Raw genomic sequence first — 18212 nt, forward strand, 5'->3', positions numbered from 1 at the left:
GCCGTGAGTGTGTGGGGGTTTGAATCCCGTTTGGGTTATAGTAAAAATTTATATTTCTTTAACCTGAGTGGACAGTTCTGCTGGTGGATATTTACTTGTCCCCGAGTCTGTCTGATAGCTCAGTAAAAAGCTTCGTGCTTTTCTGATTACTATATGTGTGTGTACTGTGTCTGTGTGTCATCTGCTCCACGCACACTGTGTTGCTCGGTCGCGCACAGAATTGTAACATCTAAGTCGGTTACTGTGACCAACTCTTTTGGGTTGGAAGTGGTGGCCGACTGGTTTTGTGTGAGGCCTAGCAGCTAGGCGATGTTGCCGTGAGTGTGTGGGGGTTTGAATCCCGTTTGGGTTATAGTAAAAATTTATATTTCTTTAACCTGAGTGGACAGTTTCTGCTGGTGGATATTTACTTGTCCCCGAGTCTGTCTGATAGCTCAGTAAAAGCTTCGTGCTTTTCCGATTACTATATGTGTGTGTACTGTGCCTATGTGTCATCTGCTCCACGCACACTGTGTTGCTCGGTCGCGCACAGAATTGTAACATCTAAGTCGGTTACTGTGACCAACTCTTTTGGGTTGGAAGCGGTGGCCGACTGGTTTCGTGTGAGGCCTAGCAGCTAGGCGATGTTGCCGTGAGTGTGTGGGGGTTCGAATCCCGTTTGGGTTATAGTGAAAATTCATATTTCTTTAACCTGAGTGGACAGTTCTGCTTGTGGATATTTACTTGTCCCCGAGTCTGTCTGATAGCTCAGTAAAAGCTTCGTGCTTTTCTGATTACTATATGTGTGTGTACTGTGCCTATGTGTCATCTGCTCCACGCACACTGTGTTGCTCGGTCGCGCACAGAATTGTAACATCTAAGTCGGTTACTGTGACCAACTCTTTTGGGTTGGAAGTGGTGGCCGACTGGTTTCGTGTGAGGCCTAGCAGCTAGGCGATGTTGCCGTGAGTGTGTGGGGGTTCAAATCCTGTTTGGGTTATAGTAAAAATTCATATTACAGTGTATTATATAACCAGTTTATACAAATCATCATAAAATAGTTTTTGTAATTGCCTTCATACTTTTTTTGTCTCACTGCAGGTATGAACCATTCCTGACCAAAGACTTTCCGTGTCCTGGGTGTGCACTGGATGTCAATCCCAAGTACTCACATCTTCTTTGAAGTTGAATAGAACAGCCCAGCCATCTTTCTTGCCAATGCTCAGCTCCACAAAGCTTTTATCTTGTAGCTAGGAAATGAAACTCTCTCCACTCAGCAAATGTTTAATGGCTCACCCAAATTCCCTGTAAACAGGTCCACAATCACCGTTGAAAACAATGGGTTTGGGGCCAAACCATGGTGGTGAAAGGGATGTAAATTACCTGCAAAAACACGTTTATTGATTCTCTTTTTGATGCTCTATTCAGGGAATGTTTGTCATACTCGCGAAATATTCAAAGGGAAATTTGAAGACAATTTCAGTCTTGAAATTTCATTCTGGTGTACACTTTTGAAAGTCATGTCAAACCAATATTGAAATCTATATGTATAAATTTTGATCAGTAAAAATCATCAGGTTTTCAAAATGCTAATGTACTGTCAATGGTTTCCTAGATGGGGAGTGTGGATGTATGGGGGTGTTGGAAAGTGGGGGTAACAGAGGAAATTGGTCACTAATCATTCCTGGTGGACATTTTTGAATTTCAAATACTGTTAAATATCGGTAAATTTGTTTCTGCTGTACAAAAAATTTGCATGGTGATCCCGAATTTAATTCTTGATTTTGAAAGAGAAGTATAAAGTTTGTTGAGAGAAGTTTGATTAAAGTTTAATGCTTTCATATTTGGGGGGCAAATTACATCTTAAATCAACTTGTCAACATTAGCTTAGCACAAAACACTGGCTGATGTTGACAAGTTGAAACTTTCAACCACACTCTTACCAAATCAAGAATAAAAATTCGGGTCACCATGCATAATTTTGGTACTAGAGAAACAAATTGCATGACATTTAATGATATTTAACATTCAAAATGGCTGCTACCCCTGTGTTAACTCCATGGGGATAAATATTTTTTTATATTTGCAAACATAAGACAGTGAACATTTTCTCACTCCCAGATCTTTAAAATGAAGTCCCACAAGTGGTAAATCAAAAAGAAGAAGCTTAAAATTTGAGAGTCCAAATATCTGTGCCTCAGGCACTTGGAAAGTACATCAAACATTACAGGCAATGGAACTTATAGATTCTGTTATTTCATGAAGGATTTATCAATAAAAATATTGACTCTAATTTTTCCTGTTGTATGTCATGCATTGATGATTCAACCCCTCCAAACTTAAAGGGGCAGTCCCTAATCCCTGGTTCTTGTATGAGTTCTTGTTGACATTGAGTATTTACATGGTGTTATAGTCCTTTATTAGTCCCCATGGACAACGTCCGGCGGGACATAGGTTTGGTCATGTCCCTGCATGCGTCCATGCGTCTATGCATCCGTCGGTCTGTCAGTTCACGCAGATATCTCAGAGATGCCTGGAGAGACTTTATTCAAATTTGTAACAATGATTATTACCTATGTCATACATATGCATGTTGATTTGTTTTGTGATCCGATATCCAATATGGCTGCTAGGTGGCCATTTTGTTTCCAGTATTTGATGTCGGTGTGTACATTCATGCAAATTTCTCAGTGATGCTTGGAGCGATTCTATTCAAACTTGGTACAAGGATTGCTCTACATGTTGTACATATGCACATCGATTTTTGGTTTGATCTGGTCTAAAATGGCCGCCATTTTGTTTCCCATATTTGATGACAGTGCGTCCGTTCACGTAAATTTCCCAGTGATCCCGGTAGCGATAGTATTGAAAGTTGGTACATATATTAATCAATATGTCATATATTATATATGCACGCCATTTTTTGTAATGATCCAATCAAAAATGGCTGTGTGACAGCATCCACAGGATCGCCAGGATTTATACACAAGGGGCTCAAGGATGGCCAATTAAGAGATAATAAAGATTATATCATACCAGTATATTGATGGCGCAAATACAGCGATCTGATTGGTTGAGACGCGAAAAGAACCATGGTATATTGGTGAGATACAATGGCTGACATACGCACAAGCTCTCAGCTTGAGCAAAAATATGTTTTTGTCGTTCCTCGCTAGAATTTCAATATACTGTTATGATATAATAGCAATAATTCACACCCAGCAACGCTGTACCATTCGATTTTGACCAGTTCACTCCATATATGCACTCGCTATCGCTATATATATGTCGTGAACTGGTCAAAATCTCCTGGTATACCGTTGCTGGGTGTGCTTTTTGTATAAATAATGCTCTGTCCATGCATAGGAGATGATGAATGCAGATATCTCAGATATGCCCGTGCCAATTCTTTTTAAACTTAACACAATGATACTACGCTATGGCATACATATACGGGTCCACTTATATTGGTGTGGCTTGCATAATTATTGCTAATTTGCATAATTTGGGATTAGAGCGCTATTTCTGGTACGACTGTGCCAAATTTGATGAAACTGTGCAGATGTTTTTCACACAGAGTTTTTATATCACACATTGACATATGTGAGTATTGCAAAAATTAATTGTTATTTGCATATTTGATGAATATTTATAATTAGGGTGATGTCTAGGTGATGAAATGTGACACAGGTGATAATCTGTCAGTGTAAAAATGATTTGCAACATCATATTGATTAATTACTACTTGAATCATTTTTGTAATTAGGGTGGAAGACCAGATTGGTTTTATGTTTTCACCACCATGGAACTCATTCTTGGCCATTATAAGCCTCATCTGTATTGCAGTATTTTCAATCATAAACCCAGTTAACAAACATGACTCTATCCTCGCTCTCTGAGGACCTGTAATCAAATTACCAATTAAAAAGTGGGGACTGTGTCATAAACGATGACTTGTTTACTTTAAACAGCAGTTTTAGGTCACGACTTTGCCATGTTGAGTCGTGACCTCTTTTATTCAAAGAGACAATAGCGCTGAACTAATATGTATGGTCCATGACATGGTAAAAATTACAGTGTAACAAATGACAATGAACACTGCATTGATATGAACTGAACTGAACTGAATTGAAGTAGTTTGCATTAGAGCGCCCTCTACATTAACCTTGAAAGACAAGATCATTATCATGTTCTCTTGAGATAATAGAATGAGTGCCCGCCTAAACGAGTAGACTGGCCTCAACATCGATGGTACTTTGATGCCAAAATAACCCATGAATTCACCCTCCGACCCAGGAATAGAGGTGCGCATTGAAATAGTAATTGATTATAGTATTGATTGATTTACAGTTGAGTTTGTAGTTGTAGAACTTTCCGAGTTATCTTGACTTTAATAGTTGTAGAGAGTTTCTTACATAGATTACGTTAATTTTTGTCCTACAGTTTTTACGTTAACAATGTCGATGAATAAAACTGAATATTGGTAATCTGAAGAACTGTGTTGAGCCAATATATATCCGCAACAGTAAAAACTCTACCCTGTGGATTCATCGACATTCAACGAACGATGGCATCGGCAAAAAGATATCCACCCCTTTACAGTAGATATGGACGTCAGATTAAGCTGACTGCAAGAGCCTTGGCAAATGCCAGGGAGAAGATTTCCAAGGACTTTGACCACTCATACAGACGCCTCTATGATGTAATGCAAGACACGTATGACCTGATCGTGACAGGTGAGGACAATACACGTGTTAATTAAGAAAACTATGATAAGTGGCTACCACTGCTAGACAGATTCTACCAGTCTGAATCAGAATTTCTTGCAATGCTGGATGAACAAGAACTGAAACAGCTTGAGACACAGTTGCATGTGAGACAGGGAGACATTGAAACTTTCCAGTCTTTTGTCACTGACATGTTGAAGACTGCACAAGTCAAACAAGAGCCAGATAGTGCTGAACACGTTACGCCAGTGAAACAGATGAGTGCGCATTCCACGCATTCCAGCAACAGTGTTGAGAGATTGCGAGGTGTTGACATGAGGAAGTCAGACTTAGCAGATAGCGTTGCACTACCCAAAGACAAAGAACAGCTTGGCTTACAGATGAAAGAGATTGCTCTTCAAATAAAGACAGCAATGTTAGAGTTTGAAGGAATGAAGGCGGAGTTGAGAAAGGAAATCAAGAAGGCTAAAAGAAGAAATACTAGACTTCCAGTATACAGCGATGATGAAACAGACCGTCAAAGTGAGTGCAGCTCAAAGTACTCTGATTCTGTTTCGTCCCATGGGACTTTCCTATACTCTAGCCGAGACAGTGTAAACTCAATACACACTGAGCCAAAGGCTACACCGAGTAAACGTATGACGTCACCAAGTCACCATGGTGACAGAGAGAAGTTTTCCTTTACTGCGAAGGAATTAAATACGCTCTTGAACAATCGAAGTGATGAACTTCCAAGAAAAGAACCAAACGTCTTCAGTGGTTCTGTGTATGATTATCCAATGTGGAAAAAATCATTTGACGCATTGATCGAGAGAAAGGTCTCAGTAGCTGCCGATAGACTGTATTATCTAGGCAGGTACACTTCCGGTGAAGCAAAGGAAGCTATCAAGTGTTTGCTTTTACAAGACACAGATGAAGCGTACACCAAGGCTAAGAAGCTACTAGCTGATCGCTATGGCAACAAATGGCCGTTGCAGAGATGTATAGAAAGAAGATCCATGACTGGCCCCCAATAAAGAACAGAGATGGTCCAGAGCTGCGGAAATTTGCTGACTACCTGCAACAATGCCAGTCAGCAATGTCAACGATGCGATAACTGAGAGTTTTGCATGATCCTGAGGAGCACGAGAAAATACTGCGAAAACTCCCCAGACATATAGTCGATAGATGGGACTGCTACGTTTACAAGCAGACGAAGGGTTCCAATACTGATCTGCATGATGATGATGGAGACAACCCGTACGGAAGTTACCCATCATTTTTCCAAGCTTTGTGACTTCTTGAAGGAAGAGGCTGAAATTTTTTGCGGTCCAAAAAACCGCAGGACAGAAGACAGTACCAAGACGACAGCTGAGAAGCCAACGAAGAGTAAACAAAATGCTGCCAGAATCTTCAAAACTGGCACAGAAGAGAGCAAACAGCGCCCTCAACCGAAGCAGAGTTCAACTTCTTCCAAGAACACTAACACTAGTAACAAACCTTGTGTTGTTTGCAAAGGACAACATAACATCGAGTCTTGTGATGATTACCTGAAGATGACCTTAACCCCTTGACTACCTATGGCGCCAGATATATCCGGCGCCATATTGAATAACCATATACCTTGAGTGCCGGAAATATCCGGCACAGTTAAATAGGCGTATTTGCTTCGTTTTTGTCGCTAAAAATCCCGTAATTTCGGCGTCGGCACGCAGCGCAACTAAGATTGATGTATTCCGATCTGGCCTGAATGTGATTGCGCCCCCGTACGTCCGAGTATGGCCAAAATCCGGAAGCAAATGTCGTGACCCATGACCTCGACCCTAAAAGGTCAGACTGATCACAGAAGCGTCGCGCTGATTGTTTACAGTTTTCAGAAGTACGGACTATCGCGAAGATGTTTATGGTTAGTTTTTTTAATGAAGTGAAATGTTTATTTATGGAAAACAAATGATTTATATGTAAATATGTTCTGTTAACAGCAATATTCGTGAATGAAACTAGAGGAAATACAATTTTTACTATAAGCCAGTGAAATTTTATAGCAGCCATAATATCAATATGACTGATCACGTGACTGATCATGTGTTTGGTCATGTGATATGTTGTTCCCAAAAATGTATTTTTAAATATTGTAATTATTTTTCGATAAATTATAACCATTTTAAATGATTGTTTCTGCAAGAAAGACATAAGGCAGGTGTTTACAAATATAAAATGTGTTGATTTTCAAATACAGAATCATGTCAGATGCTGATGTTTGTGGTTCATTTACTCTGCCTTTTTTGAGAAAAATCATAGATAGGTACATCTATAAATAAAGTAAAGGGTAGTTAATATTACATTGTGTAAAGACAATGCCATGAAAATTGCAATTGTATTCAAATTTGCGTCATTATATGGGTTCAAAACACGTCCTGATGCTTCAAATATTCATATTCTTTGCAAACTCTGGTCACATGATGTGTCATGTGATCAGTCACGTGACCTGGAAATACAAAACTTATGTATGTAAAAAGTTGAAAATTTCATGCTGATTCAGAAAATATATGGTTTATTGGTACTTACTTAATTTTTACTCTAAGCAGTGTTCATGCAATGACCACACCAAACTTTTACATTTTATTTCCGCCGCCCCCCACCTCCATACAGATAATACAGTGATTGTGGACATTTTTGAATTTCAAATACTGTTAAATATCGGTAAATTTGTTTCTGTTGTACAAAAAATTTGCATGGTGATCCCAAATTTAATTCTTGATTTTGAAAGAGAAGTATAAAGTTTGTTGAGAGAAGTTTGATTAAAGTTTAATGCTTTCATATTTGGGGGGCAATTACATCTTAACCCTTTCACCACCATGGTTTGTCCCAAATCCATTGTTTTCTATGGTAAAGTTGGACCTGTATACAGGAACTGGGGGTGAAAGGGTTAAATCAACTTGTCAACATTAGCTTAGCACAAAACACTGGCTGATGTTGACAAGTTGAAACTTTCAACCACACTCTTACCAAATCAAGAATAAAAAGATGAGTGCGCATTCCATGCATTCCAGCAACAGTGTTGAGAGATTGCGAGGTGTTGACCCCCCTTTGTCAGACGAAAAATTTGATGACCCCCCCCCCCCCCCCGCTGAAATATAACCAAAACCCATATGTCGAATTTACCCGCACGGTTTGGATTTGAACTCCGGTACGCGGCGCACTTTATTCGTGTAGCAGAGATGCCAGTGCACAAACTTCTCAGCCACATCCATGCAAACGTCTGTTAATTAGGACGACTGTAAGGCAATTTTGAACTTCCATAATGAGACAACTTATGTCCATGGACATTGTATAAAGTAAACTTTATTGGAGTGGTTCGCCAAAGGCAGCCCTCCGGTTAAGAGGGTCATGGGCCATTACGTAAAGTCAACTTTATTCTAGTGGGCCACCAAAGGTGGCCCGCTGATAAAAAGAGGGTCGACCATGGCCATTGCACGAAGTAAACTTTACTGAAAAGGGCCGCTGAAGGCGTCCGGCTGTTAAGATGGTCATGGGGTATTACAATAAAGTCAATTTATTGTAGTGGGCCGCCACAGGCGGCCCGCCGGTAAAGAGGGTCGATCATGGCCATTGCATGAAGTAACTTAATTGGAGTGGTCCGCCAAAGGCGTCTGCCTGTTAAAAGAGGGTCATGGGTAATACATAAAGTATATTTATTGTAGTGGGCCGCCGAAGGCGGCCCGCCGGTAAAGAGGGTCGATCATAGCCATGGCATAAAAGTGAACTTTATTGTAGGTATTATGTTTTTGAAAATGTGGTGACCCCCCCTTTCCTACCAGTGAAAAAGTGATGACCCCCCCTTCTCGGATTCCAAAATTATGATGACCCCCCCCTGGATTTTGCCGGCCCCCCCGGCCGTAAAAACTGAACGGTCCCTAAGAAGGTATGCGGTACTTGTGGACAAGGCCACCATACCACACTACATGATGATCCCTCCAGTGAGAAGAATCCAGACACCAACCAAGCTTCCCAGAAAACAGAGGTGAAACAAGAAACCGCCGTTTCACACCGAGTAGAGGTCAACAAAGATTATACAGGTACATGCTCCCATTCACTCATTGTGCCTGTATACCTACATCACAAGAAGACACCAGCTACACAAACACTTGTGTATGCCCTGCTCAATCCACAATCAGACTCCTGTTTTATAACAGAAGATACCCTGAGCAAGATGAAGGCCGGTGAGAGGTCAAGAAATATAACTGACACTATCCACCATGTTGGATGATAACTTAGTGGTCTTGTGTAAGAAAATTGACGATTTAGTCATCAAGGATCTGGATGTCACAACCAAAGTATACCTGCCCAGTGTTTACACAAGGAATGTCATTCCAGCCAGCCACGACCAGATTCCAAAGCCAGAGACACTAAGACAATGGCCACACCTACATGAAGTTGCAGAGAAGTTGCATCCATTCAGAGATGATGTCGAGATTGGCCTTTTGATCGGGTACAACTGTGTCCGTGCCATAAAGCCGAGAAATGTTATACTTGGCGAAGACGACGCTCCCTATGCAGTCAAGACTATTCTTGGATGGGGTGTTATCGGCATCGTGAACAAGTCAATGAACTACAACGACGTACGTGCATGCAGACTTGTCAATACAGAAGAAAGAAGGTGTCACTTTGCCTTCAGAAAACAGACTAAAGAACTCAGTCCAGCCCAGGTGAAGCAAATGTTCGAGCTCGACTTCAGCGAAGGGAAGATTGATGAAAAGGTATCGATCCAAGACAGACGATTCCTGACAAAGGGTACGTGAAGCAATCCGCATTCCACGCATTCCAGCAACAGTGTTGAGAGATTGTGAGGTGTTGACATAAGGAAGTCAGACTTAGCAGATAGCGTTGCACTACCCAAAGACAAAGAACAGCTGGGCTTACAGATGAAAGAGATTGATCTTCAAATAAAGACAGCAATGTTAGAGTTTGAAGGAATGAAGGCGGAGTTGAGAAAGGAAATCAAGAAGGCTAAAAGAAGAAATACTAGACTTCCAGTATACAGCTATGATGAAACAGCTAGACCGTCAAAGTGAGTACAGCTCAAAGTACTCTGATTCTGTTTCGTCCCATGGGACTTTCCTATTCTCTAGCCGAGACAGTGTAAACTCAATACACACTGAGCCAAAGGCTACACCGAGTAAACGTATGATGTCACCAAGTTGCCATGGTGACAGAGAGAAGTTTTCCTTTACTGCGAAGGAATTAAATACGCTCTTGAACAATCGAAGTGATGAACTTCCAAGTAAGGAACCAAATGTCTTCAGTGGTTCTGTGCATGATTATCCAATGTGGAAAAAATCATTTGACGCATTGATCGAGAGAAAGGTCTCAGTAGCTGCCGATAGACTGTATTATCTAGGCAGGTACACTTCCGGTGAAGCAAAGGAAGCTATCAAGTGTTTGCTTTTACAAGACACAGATGAAGCGTACACCAAGGCTAAGAAGCTACTAGCTGATCGCTATGGCAACAAAATGGCCGTTGCAGAGATGTATAGAAAGAAGATCCATGACTGGCCCCCAATAAAGAACAGAGATGGTCCAGAGCTGCGGAAATTTCCTGACTACCTGCAACAATGCCAGTCAGCAATGTCAACGATGCGATAACTGAGAGTTTTGCATGATCCTGAGGAGCACGAGAAAATACTGCGAAAACTCCCCAGACATATAGTCGATAGATGGGACTGCTACGTTTACAAGCAGACGAAGGGTTCCAATGTTGATCTGCATGATGATGATGGAGACAACCTGTACGGAAGTTACCCATCATTCTCCAGCGTTTCCGTTACAATTTCAAAACTTGCGTACGATTTTACGCAACTGAGTTGTTATTTGCGTAAAATGTATTCGAAATGCGTACGGCAGGAATCAGTATCTGAAGTGAGCTGGGCAGTCTTTTCTGTAAAACTTGGGGTTTCCTGTAATGCGCATGCTCTATTAACAAAAAACAACAACCTGGGGGGCTTCAAGGTGTAGCTGAACATCTGCCACGCCGTGATGCATGTCCCGTATATGATCGTTGAGCAGCCCAATGAGTTCATGTTCAAAGAGAATACCTTCTGACTACGAAATTAGTGTTTTCAAAGGGCCAACAAAAAGCAGATACCGTTCAAAGTCCAGCAGGACCTCTCAAGAATGCAACCCGACAGAGTCTAAATGGTCAACCGTAAACACTTTCCAAATAACATGCGAAGTAATGACCATTAACTGTATAGTGTTACCAACAACGTAGACTCGATTGATTCTCGAATTTTTTGCAACTGTAGTGCCATTGTCTGTACAGAACTGATTGACATGACGTTTTGTGCTGGTGAAATACAATGTTGCATAAAGTGCTGCGGTCTGCTAAAGTCTAAAATGTTGCAATATCATGATGAATGTCACTTGCAAGCAGGTGCATATGTTCTATTTTTGTCCTGCATTGAACCACGCTCAGGCAATGTAGTGCGGGTCAAGTACGTTGTGTCATTGGGCGGCATTTTTCAATGCGTATTTGTTTACGCAGTCATGATTTTTTTTGCGTATTTCCGAAAAATTTTGCGTAAAATACGTAGGATTTTGCGTTAACGGAAACACTGATTTTCCAAGCTTTGTGACTTCTTGAAGGAAGAGGCTGAAATTGTTTGCGGTCCAAAAAACCGCAGGACAGAAGACAGTACCAAGACGACAGCTGAGAAGCCAACGAAGAGTAAACAAATGCTGCCAGAATCTTCAAAACTGGCACAGAAGAGAGCAAACAGCGCCCTCAACCGAAGCAGAGTTCAACTTCTTCCAAGAACACTAACACTAGTAACAAACCTTGTGTTGTTTGCAAAGGACAACATAACATCGAGTCTTGTGATGATTACCTGAAGATGACCTTAACCCCTTGACTACCTATGGCGCCAGATATATCCGGCGCCATATTGAATTACCATATACCTTGAGTGCCGGAAATATCCGGCACAGTTAAATAGGCGTATTTGCTTCGTTTTTGTCGCTAAAAATCCCGTAATTTCGGCGTCGGCACGCAGCGCAACTAAGATTGATGTATTCCGATCTGGCCTGAATGTAATTGCGCCCCCGTACGTCCGAGTATGGCCAAAATCCGGAAGCAAATGTCGTGACCCATGACCTCGACCCTAAAAGGTCAGACTGATCACAAAAGTGTCGCGCTGATTGTTTACAGTTTTCAGAAGTACGGACTATTGCGAAGATGTTTATGGTTAGTTTTTTTAATGAAGTGAAATGTTAATTTATGGAAAACAAATGATTTATATGTAAATATGTTCTGTTAACAGCAATATTCGTGAATGAAACTAGAGGAAATACAATTTTTACTATAAGCCAGTGAAATTTTATAGCAGCCATAATATCAATATGACTGATCACGTGACTGATCATGTGTTTGGTCATGTGATACGTTGTTCCCAAAAATGTATTTTTAAATATTGTGAATTATTTTTCGATAAATTATAACCATTTTAAATGATTGTTTCTGCAAGAAAGACATAAGGCAGGTGTTTACAAATATAAAGTGTGTTTGTTTTTAGAACTGGTGTCAGTCCAACTACAGTAGCAGGTACTAGGTGGCAATGAAACTTGGTCTTGAGCGGATGAAAAAACAAGACTCTGTTCCAAAATAGAGTTTATTTCTAAAACTTCGACGTTTCGATTCCACACAGGGAATCTTCATCAGGAATCTAAAAAACAACAAAATTACAGTAAATATGGGACTAGTAAAAACGAAAAAGAGCAACACTGGCGTAAAACCATTTAAAAACTACTCGAAAAACCGAGTTGTTGGTTTATAAAAGGAACTATAGCTAAAAATCAATCTGTACAGACGAGAAGAAAAAAGTTTTGAACTTATAAACAGAAGACGAGTGAACACTCAGTCTAAAAGTAGCGATGTTGACCGGCCGGATCGTACAAAGCCAACATATAAATCATTTGTCCTTTTAAAAGGGAAAAGTCTTATTACAATCCACCTCCGAATGAAAACCAAACACTGGAAGCTTTCCTCAATGCAGTTGAAGATGAAGTTCTGAACAGCCAAAATTGGAAAAAGACATATGACAAAATCAGCAAAGATGAAAGAATTGCTCTTCAACAACTCACTAATAGAGAAGATCTGACAATTAAAGCTGCAGATAAAGGAGGTGGGATAGTAGTTATGGACACTTCATGGTACATCGATAAATGCAATGATCATCTACAAAACCAGTCATTTTACAAAGAGCTCGACCACGACCCCACTGATTTATACATCGGCGAACTTGAAAATAAGGTAAGAAAATGGGAAAAGAACAAGTGGATCTCTCGTGACATTGCCTCCAAACTCATTCCAAAGGAACCAAAACCTGGACATTTCTATGGCCTTCCAAAAATTCATAAAGAGAACACACCACTCCGTCCGATAATTCCGCAATGCCAAGCCCTGACATCACCACTAGCAGCATATGTCGACCACGTTCTTCAACCTATTGTCCAATCTTTGCCGTCATATTTGAAAGACACTACCCACCATCTAATAGACAGCCATGACATTATTGTGCCAGATAATTCCATCCTTGTCACAATGGATGTAATATCCTTGTATACCAACATTCCCCATGATTATGGAATTCAAGCCGTACGCGAAGCACTTGCTGACAACAATGTATCACCGTCCAACCAACAGCTTATCACAGAAATGTTAGAATTTATCCTCACCAGAAATTACTTTCAGTTTGATGGCAAATATTTTTTACAAGTACAAGGCACAGCATGGAAGAACCAATGGGAAGTAAAGCGCTCCATCCTATGCGAACATACGATGGGTAAACTTGAAAAACAAATACTCGCTAATTGTCCCACTAAACCCATGCAATGGAGACGATTCATCGACGACATCCGGTTCATACGGTTAAAAACTCTACAAGAACTCCTTCAATTCCACGAATATTGTAATTCAATCCATCCATCACTCAAATTCACCATTGAATACAGCGACACCGAAATCTCCTTCTTGGACACTAAGATGATGATGAGGGAAAATAAAATACACACTACGGTTTACAGCAAGCCAACGGACAAACACTCTTACCTCTTGCCGTCATCGTGTCACCCTCGTCATATTTTTAAATCAATCCCCCAAGGTCAAGCTCTTCGCTACAGACGTATATGCTCATCCACTGATCTATACAATAAAGAAGTTGACAACCTACATAGACATCTTACGGATAGAAACTACAAGCAATCATCAATCGTCACTGCAATCAACAAAGCAAGAAATCATTCCCGGGAAAAACTCATTAACTACACAAAAATAAACACACTGACCAGCCTACAAGGATTCCATTTGTGCTGACGTACCACCCGTCACTACCCAGCATCTCCTCCATAATCAACAAACACTGGCCTATCCTTCAATCAAATCAAGAAACAAAAGTTACATTTGACAAACCACCTGTTGTAGCATTCCGACAACCACCAAACATAAAGAAAATGCTGGTAAAAGCCCGGACTAAAACATCCACACAGAACGACACAGAACCAGGCATTTGCACACCCCGCAACAAATGTAGAGCATGTCCCCACATGTTGAAAACAAAACAAAATTCCATAACTAACCAACTCACTGGAAAATCTCAACCTCTTGTCGGACATGTAACATGTAATACACGCAATATCATCTACGTCATTATCTGTGATAAGTGTAACAAATTATACATAGGCGAAACGAAACGTGAACTCCGTATCAGAATTAATGAACATTTATACAGTATCAGAACTCATAAACATACTCTAGTAGCCCACCATTTTCATGAACCCGGGCACAACATCAATAATTTTCGTTTCTCTGGTCTTTGTAAAGTGTATTCAAAAGCAGATAAAATAAGAAAGCAGCTTGAACTTCATTTCATTCATAAGCTTGGTACTCTGTCACCCAACGGCATCAATAAAAAGGACTGGTGAATAAAGTACAGTTCCTATAGGTTTTCAAATCCGCTTCATCTACAGCTAGGGAGTCCTTTCCTCATGTCTGTAAGTTGTTTGTTCTGGGGAGCCCTCCCTTCATTGTATTTCGCGCCATTGGCTTTGTACGATCCGGCCGGTCAACATCGCTACTTTTAGACTGAGTGTTCACTCGTCTTCTGTTTGTAAGTTCAAAACTTTTTTCTTCTCGTCTGTACAGATTGATTTTTAGCTATAGTTCCTTTTATAAACCAACAACTCGGTTTTTCGAATAGTTTTTAAATGGTTTTACGCCAGTGTTGCTCTTTTTCGTTTTTACTAGTCCCATATTTACTGTAATTTTGTTGTTTTTTAGATTCCTGATGAAGATTCCCTGTGTGGAATCGAAACGTCGAAGTTTTAGAAATAAACTCTATTTTGGAACAGAGTCTTGTTTTTTCATCCGCTCTATAAAGTGTGTTGATTTTCAAATACAGAATCATGTCAGATGCTGATGTTTGTGGTTCATTTACTCTGCCTTTTTTTGAGAAAAATCATAGATAGGTACATCTATAAATAAAGTAAAGGGTAGTTAATATTACATATGTGTAAAGACAATGCCATGAAAATTGCAATTGTATTCAAATTTGCGTCATTATATGGGTTCAAAACACGTCCTGATGCTTCAAATATTCATATTCTTTGCAAACTCTGGTCACATGATGTGTCATGTGATCAGTCACGTGACCTGGAAATACAAAACTTATGTATGTAAAAAGTTGAAAATTTCATGCTGATTCAGAAAATATATGGTTTATTGGTACTTACTTAATTTTTACTCTAAGCAGTGTTCATGCAATGACCACACCCAAGATTTTATCAATATTTACATAAGGGGCCTGGTATATAGGAATACATTGGCCTTGGTAGGCAGGGGGTTAAACGACCGACAAGCTTTAGTGATGTCAAAAGGCCTGTGTATGACCTGCCTGAGATGGGGACACAGACGACACGAATGTCGAAGTAAGGGACCATTCAGTTTTTATGGCCGGGGGGGGGGGTGGCAAAATCTTGTCGCAGGTGTTCAAAAAAATATAGACCCCCTGCATTTTTCGCGAAAAAATGATGACCCCCCCTTTGTCAGACGAAAAATTTTGATGACCCCCACCCGCCCCCGCTGAAATATAACCAAAACCCATATGTCGAATTTACCCGCACGGTTTGGATTTGAACTCCGGTACGCAGCGCACTTTATTCGTGTAGCAGAGATGCCAGTGCACAAACTTCTCAGCCACATCCATGCAAACGTCTGTTAATTAGGACGACTGTAAGGTAATTTTGAACTTCCATAATGAGACAACTTATGTCCACGGACATTGTATAAAGTAAACTTTATTGGAGTGGTTCGCCAAAGGCAGCCCTCCGGTTAAGAGGGTCATGGGCCATTACGTAAAGTCAACTTTATTCTAGTGGGCCACCAAAGGTGGCCCGCTGATAAAAAGAGGTCGACCATTGCCATTGCACTAAGTAAACTTTACTGAACAGGGCCGCTGAAGGCGTCCGGCCGTTAAGATGGTCATGGGGTATTACAATAAAGTCAATTTATTGTAGTGGGCCGCCGCAGGCGGCCCGCCGGTAAAGAGGGTCGATCATGGCCATTGCATGAAGTAAACTTAATTGGAGTGGTCCGCCAAAGGCGTCTGCCTGTTAAGAGGGTCACTGGTAATACATAAAGTATATTATTGTAGTGGGCCACCGAAGGCCGCCCGCCGGTAAAGAGGGTCGATCATAGCCATGGCATAAAAGTGAACTTTATTGTAGGTATTATGTTTTTGAAAATGTGGTGACCCCCCCTTTCCTACCAGTGAAAAAGTGATGACCCCCCCCTTCTCGGATTCCAAAAATGACCCCCCTGGATTTTGCCGTCCCCCGGCCGTGAAAACTGAACGGTCCCTAAGAAGGTAGGCGGTACTTGTGGACAAGGCCACCATACCACACTACATGATGATCCCTCCAGTGAGAAGAATCCAGACACCAACCAAGCTTCCCAGAAAACAGAGGTGAAACAAGAAACCGCTGTTTCACACCGAGTAGAGGTCAACAAAGATTATACCGGTACATGTTCCCATTCACTCATTGTGCCTGTATACCTACATCACAAGAAGACACCGGCTACACAAACACTCGTGTATGCCCTGCTCGATCCACAATCTGACTCCTGTTTCATAACAGAAGACGCCCTGCTTAGCAAGATGAAGGTGAAAGGTCGTGAAGTACAACTGAAACTATACACCGTGTCGGATGATAACTTAGTGGTCTCATGCAAGAAAATCGACGATTTAGTCATCAAGGATCTGGACGTCACAACCAAAGTAAACCTGCCCAGTGTTTACACAAGGAATGTCATTCCAGCCAGCCACGACCAGATTCCAAAGCCAGAGACACTAAGACAATGGCCACACCTACATGAAGTTGCAGAGAAGTTGTATCCATTCAGAAATGATGTCGAGATTGGCCTTTTGATCGGGTACAACTGTGTCCGTGCCATAAAGCCGAGAAATGTTATACTTGGCGAAGACGACGCTCCTTCGCAGTCAAGACTATTCTTGGATGGGGTGTTATCGGCATCGTGAACAAGTCAATGAACTACAACGACGTACGTGCATGCAGACTTGTCAATACAGAAGAAAGAAGATGTCACTTTGCCTTCAGAACACAGACTAAAGAACTCAGTCCAGCCCAGGTGAAGCAAATGTTCGAGCTCGACTTCAGCGAAGGGAAGATTGATGAAAAGGTATCGATCCAAGACAGACGATTCCTGACAAAGGTACGTGAAGGAATCCGCCAAAGAGATGACGGACACTTTGAAATTCCACAAACAAGATGAAGTTAAGTTACCAGATAAACAGACCCTTATAGCTGTTAAACGCTTGGCTAGATTAAAGAACAGACTGATGACGGATAAGCAGTATAAGTTCGATTATATTACCTTCATGAGTGACATCATAGACAAAGGGTATGCAGAAAGGGTACCCACCGATGATGAGCCACAGACAGACGGTCAACGATGGTACATTCCACATCACGGCGTGTATCACCCGAAGAAGCCAGGTAAAATACGAGTGGTATTTGACCGCAGCGCTGAATATCACAGAGAGACACTGAACAGCCACCTGCTTCAAGGACCAGATCTGACAAACGAGTTGATCGGAGTTTTGTGTCACTTCAGACAAGAACCGATAGCATTCACTTGCGACATCGAAGCGATGTTCCACCAAGTTGGAGTTGACGTTAAACACCGTGATTACCTGAGATTTCTTTGGTACGAGAACGGCAACCTTGATAACGAGCCCACCGAATACAGACTGTTTGGAGCAACGTCCTCACCAGGCTGTGTAAACTTCCCCCTCAAGACGACAGCTGACCTTTTATGAAAGGGACTATGGTAAAGATGCTGCTGACTTCGTTAGAAGATACTTCTATGTCAACGATGGGTTGAAGTCAGTCGGAGAGCCAGCAGAGGCAATTAACCTGATGGAGAGCAGCCAACAACTGTGTGAGAGAGGCGGC

At 41.2% G+C, this 18212-nt stretch overlaps 1 protein-coding gene across 1 annotated transcript; it reads left to right on the top strand.

Annotated features, from left to right (window-relative positions):
* Positions 1 to 4062: 4062 nt before the first annotated feature.
* LOC139124104 (uncharacterized) lies at positions 4063 to 5900 on the top strand. The gene is made up of 2 exons (XM_070690247.1): positions 4063 to 4283; positions 4423 to 5900. Exon 2 carries the CDS (start codon positions 4808 to 4810, stop codon positions 5720 to 5722), a length of 915 nt encoding a protein of 304 aa, XP_070546348.1. The 5' UTR covers positions 4063 to 4283; positions 4423 to 4807; the 3' UTR covers positions 5723 to 5900.
* Positions 5901 to 18212: the final 12312 nt, after the last annotated feature.

The sequence above is a fragment of the Ptychodera flava genome, assembly GCF_041260155.1.
Source record: "Ptychodera flava strain L36383 chromosome 23 unlocalized genomic scaffold, AS_Pfla_20210202 Scaffold_23__1_contigs__length_28996876_pilon, whole genome shotgun sequence".
NCBI lineage: Eukaryota > Metazoa > Hemichordata > Enteropneusta > Ptychoderidae > Ptychodera > Ptychodera flava.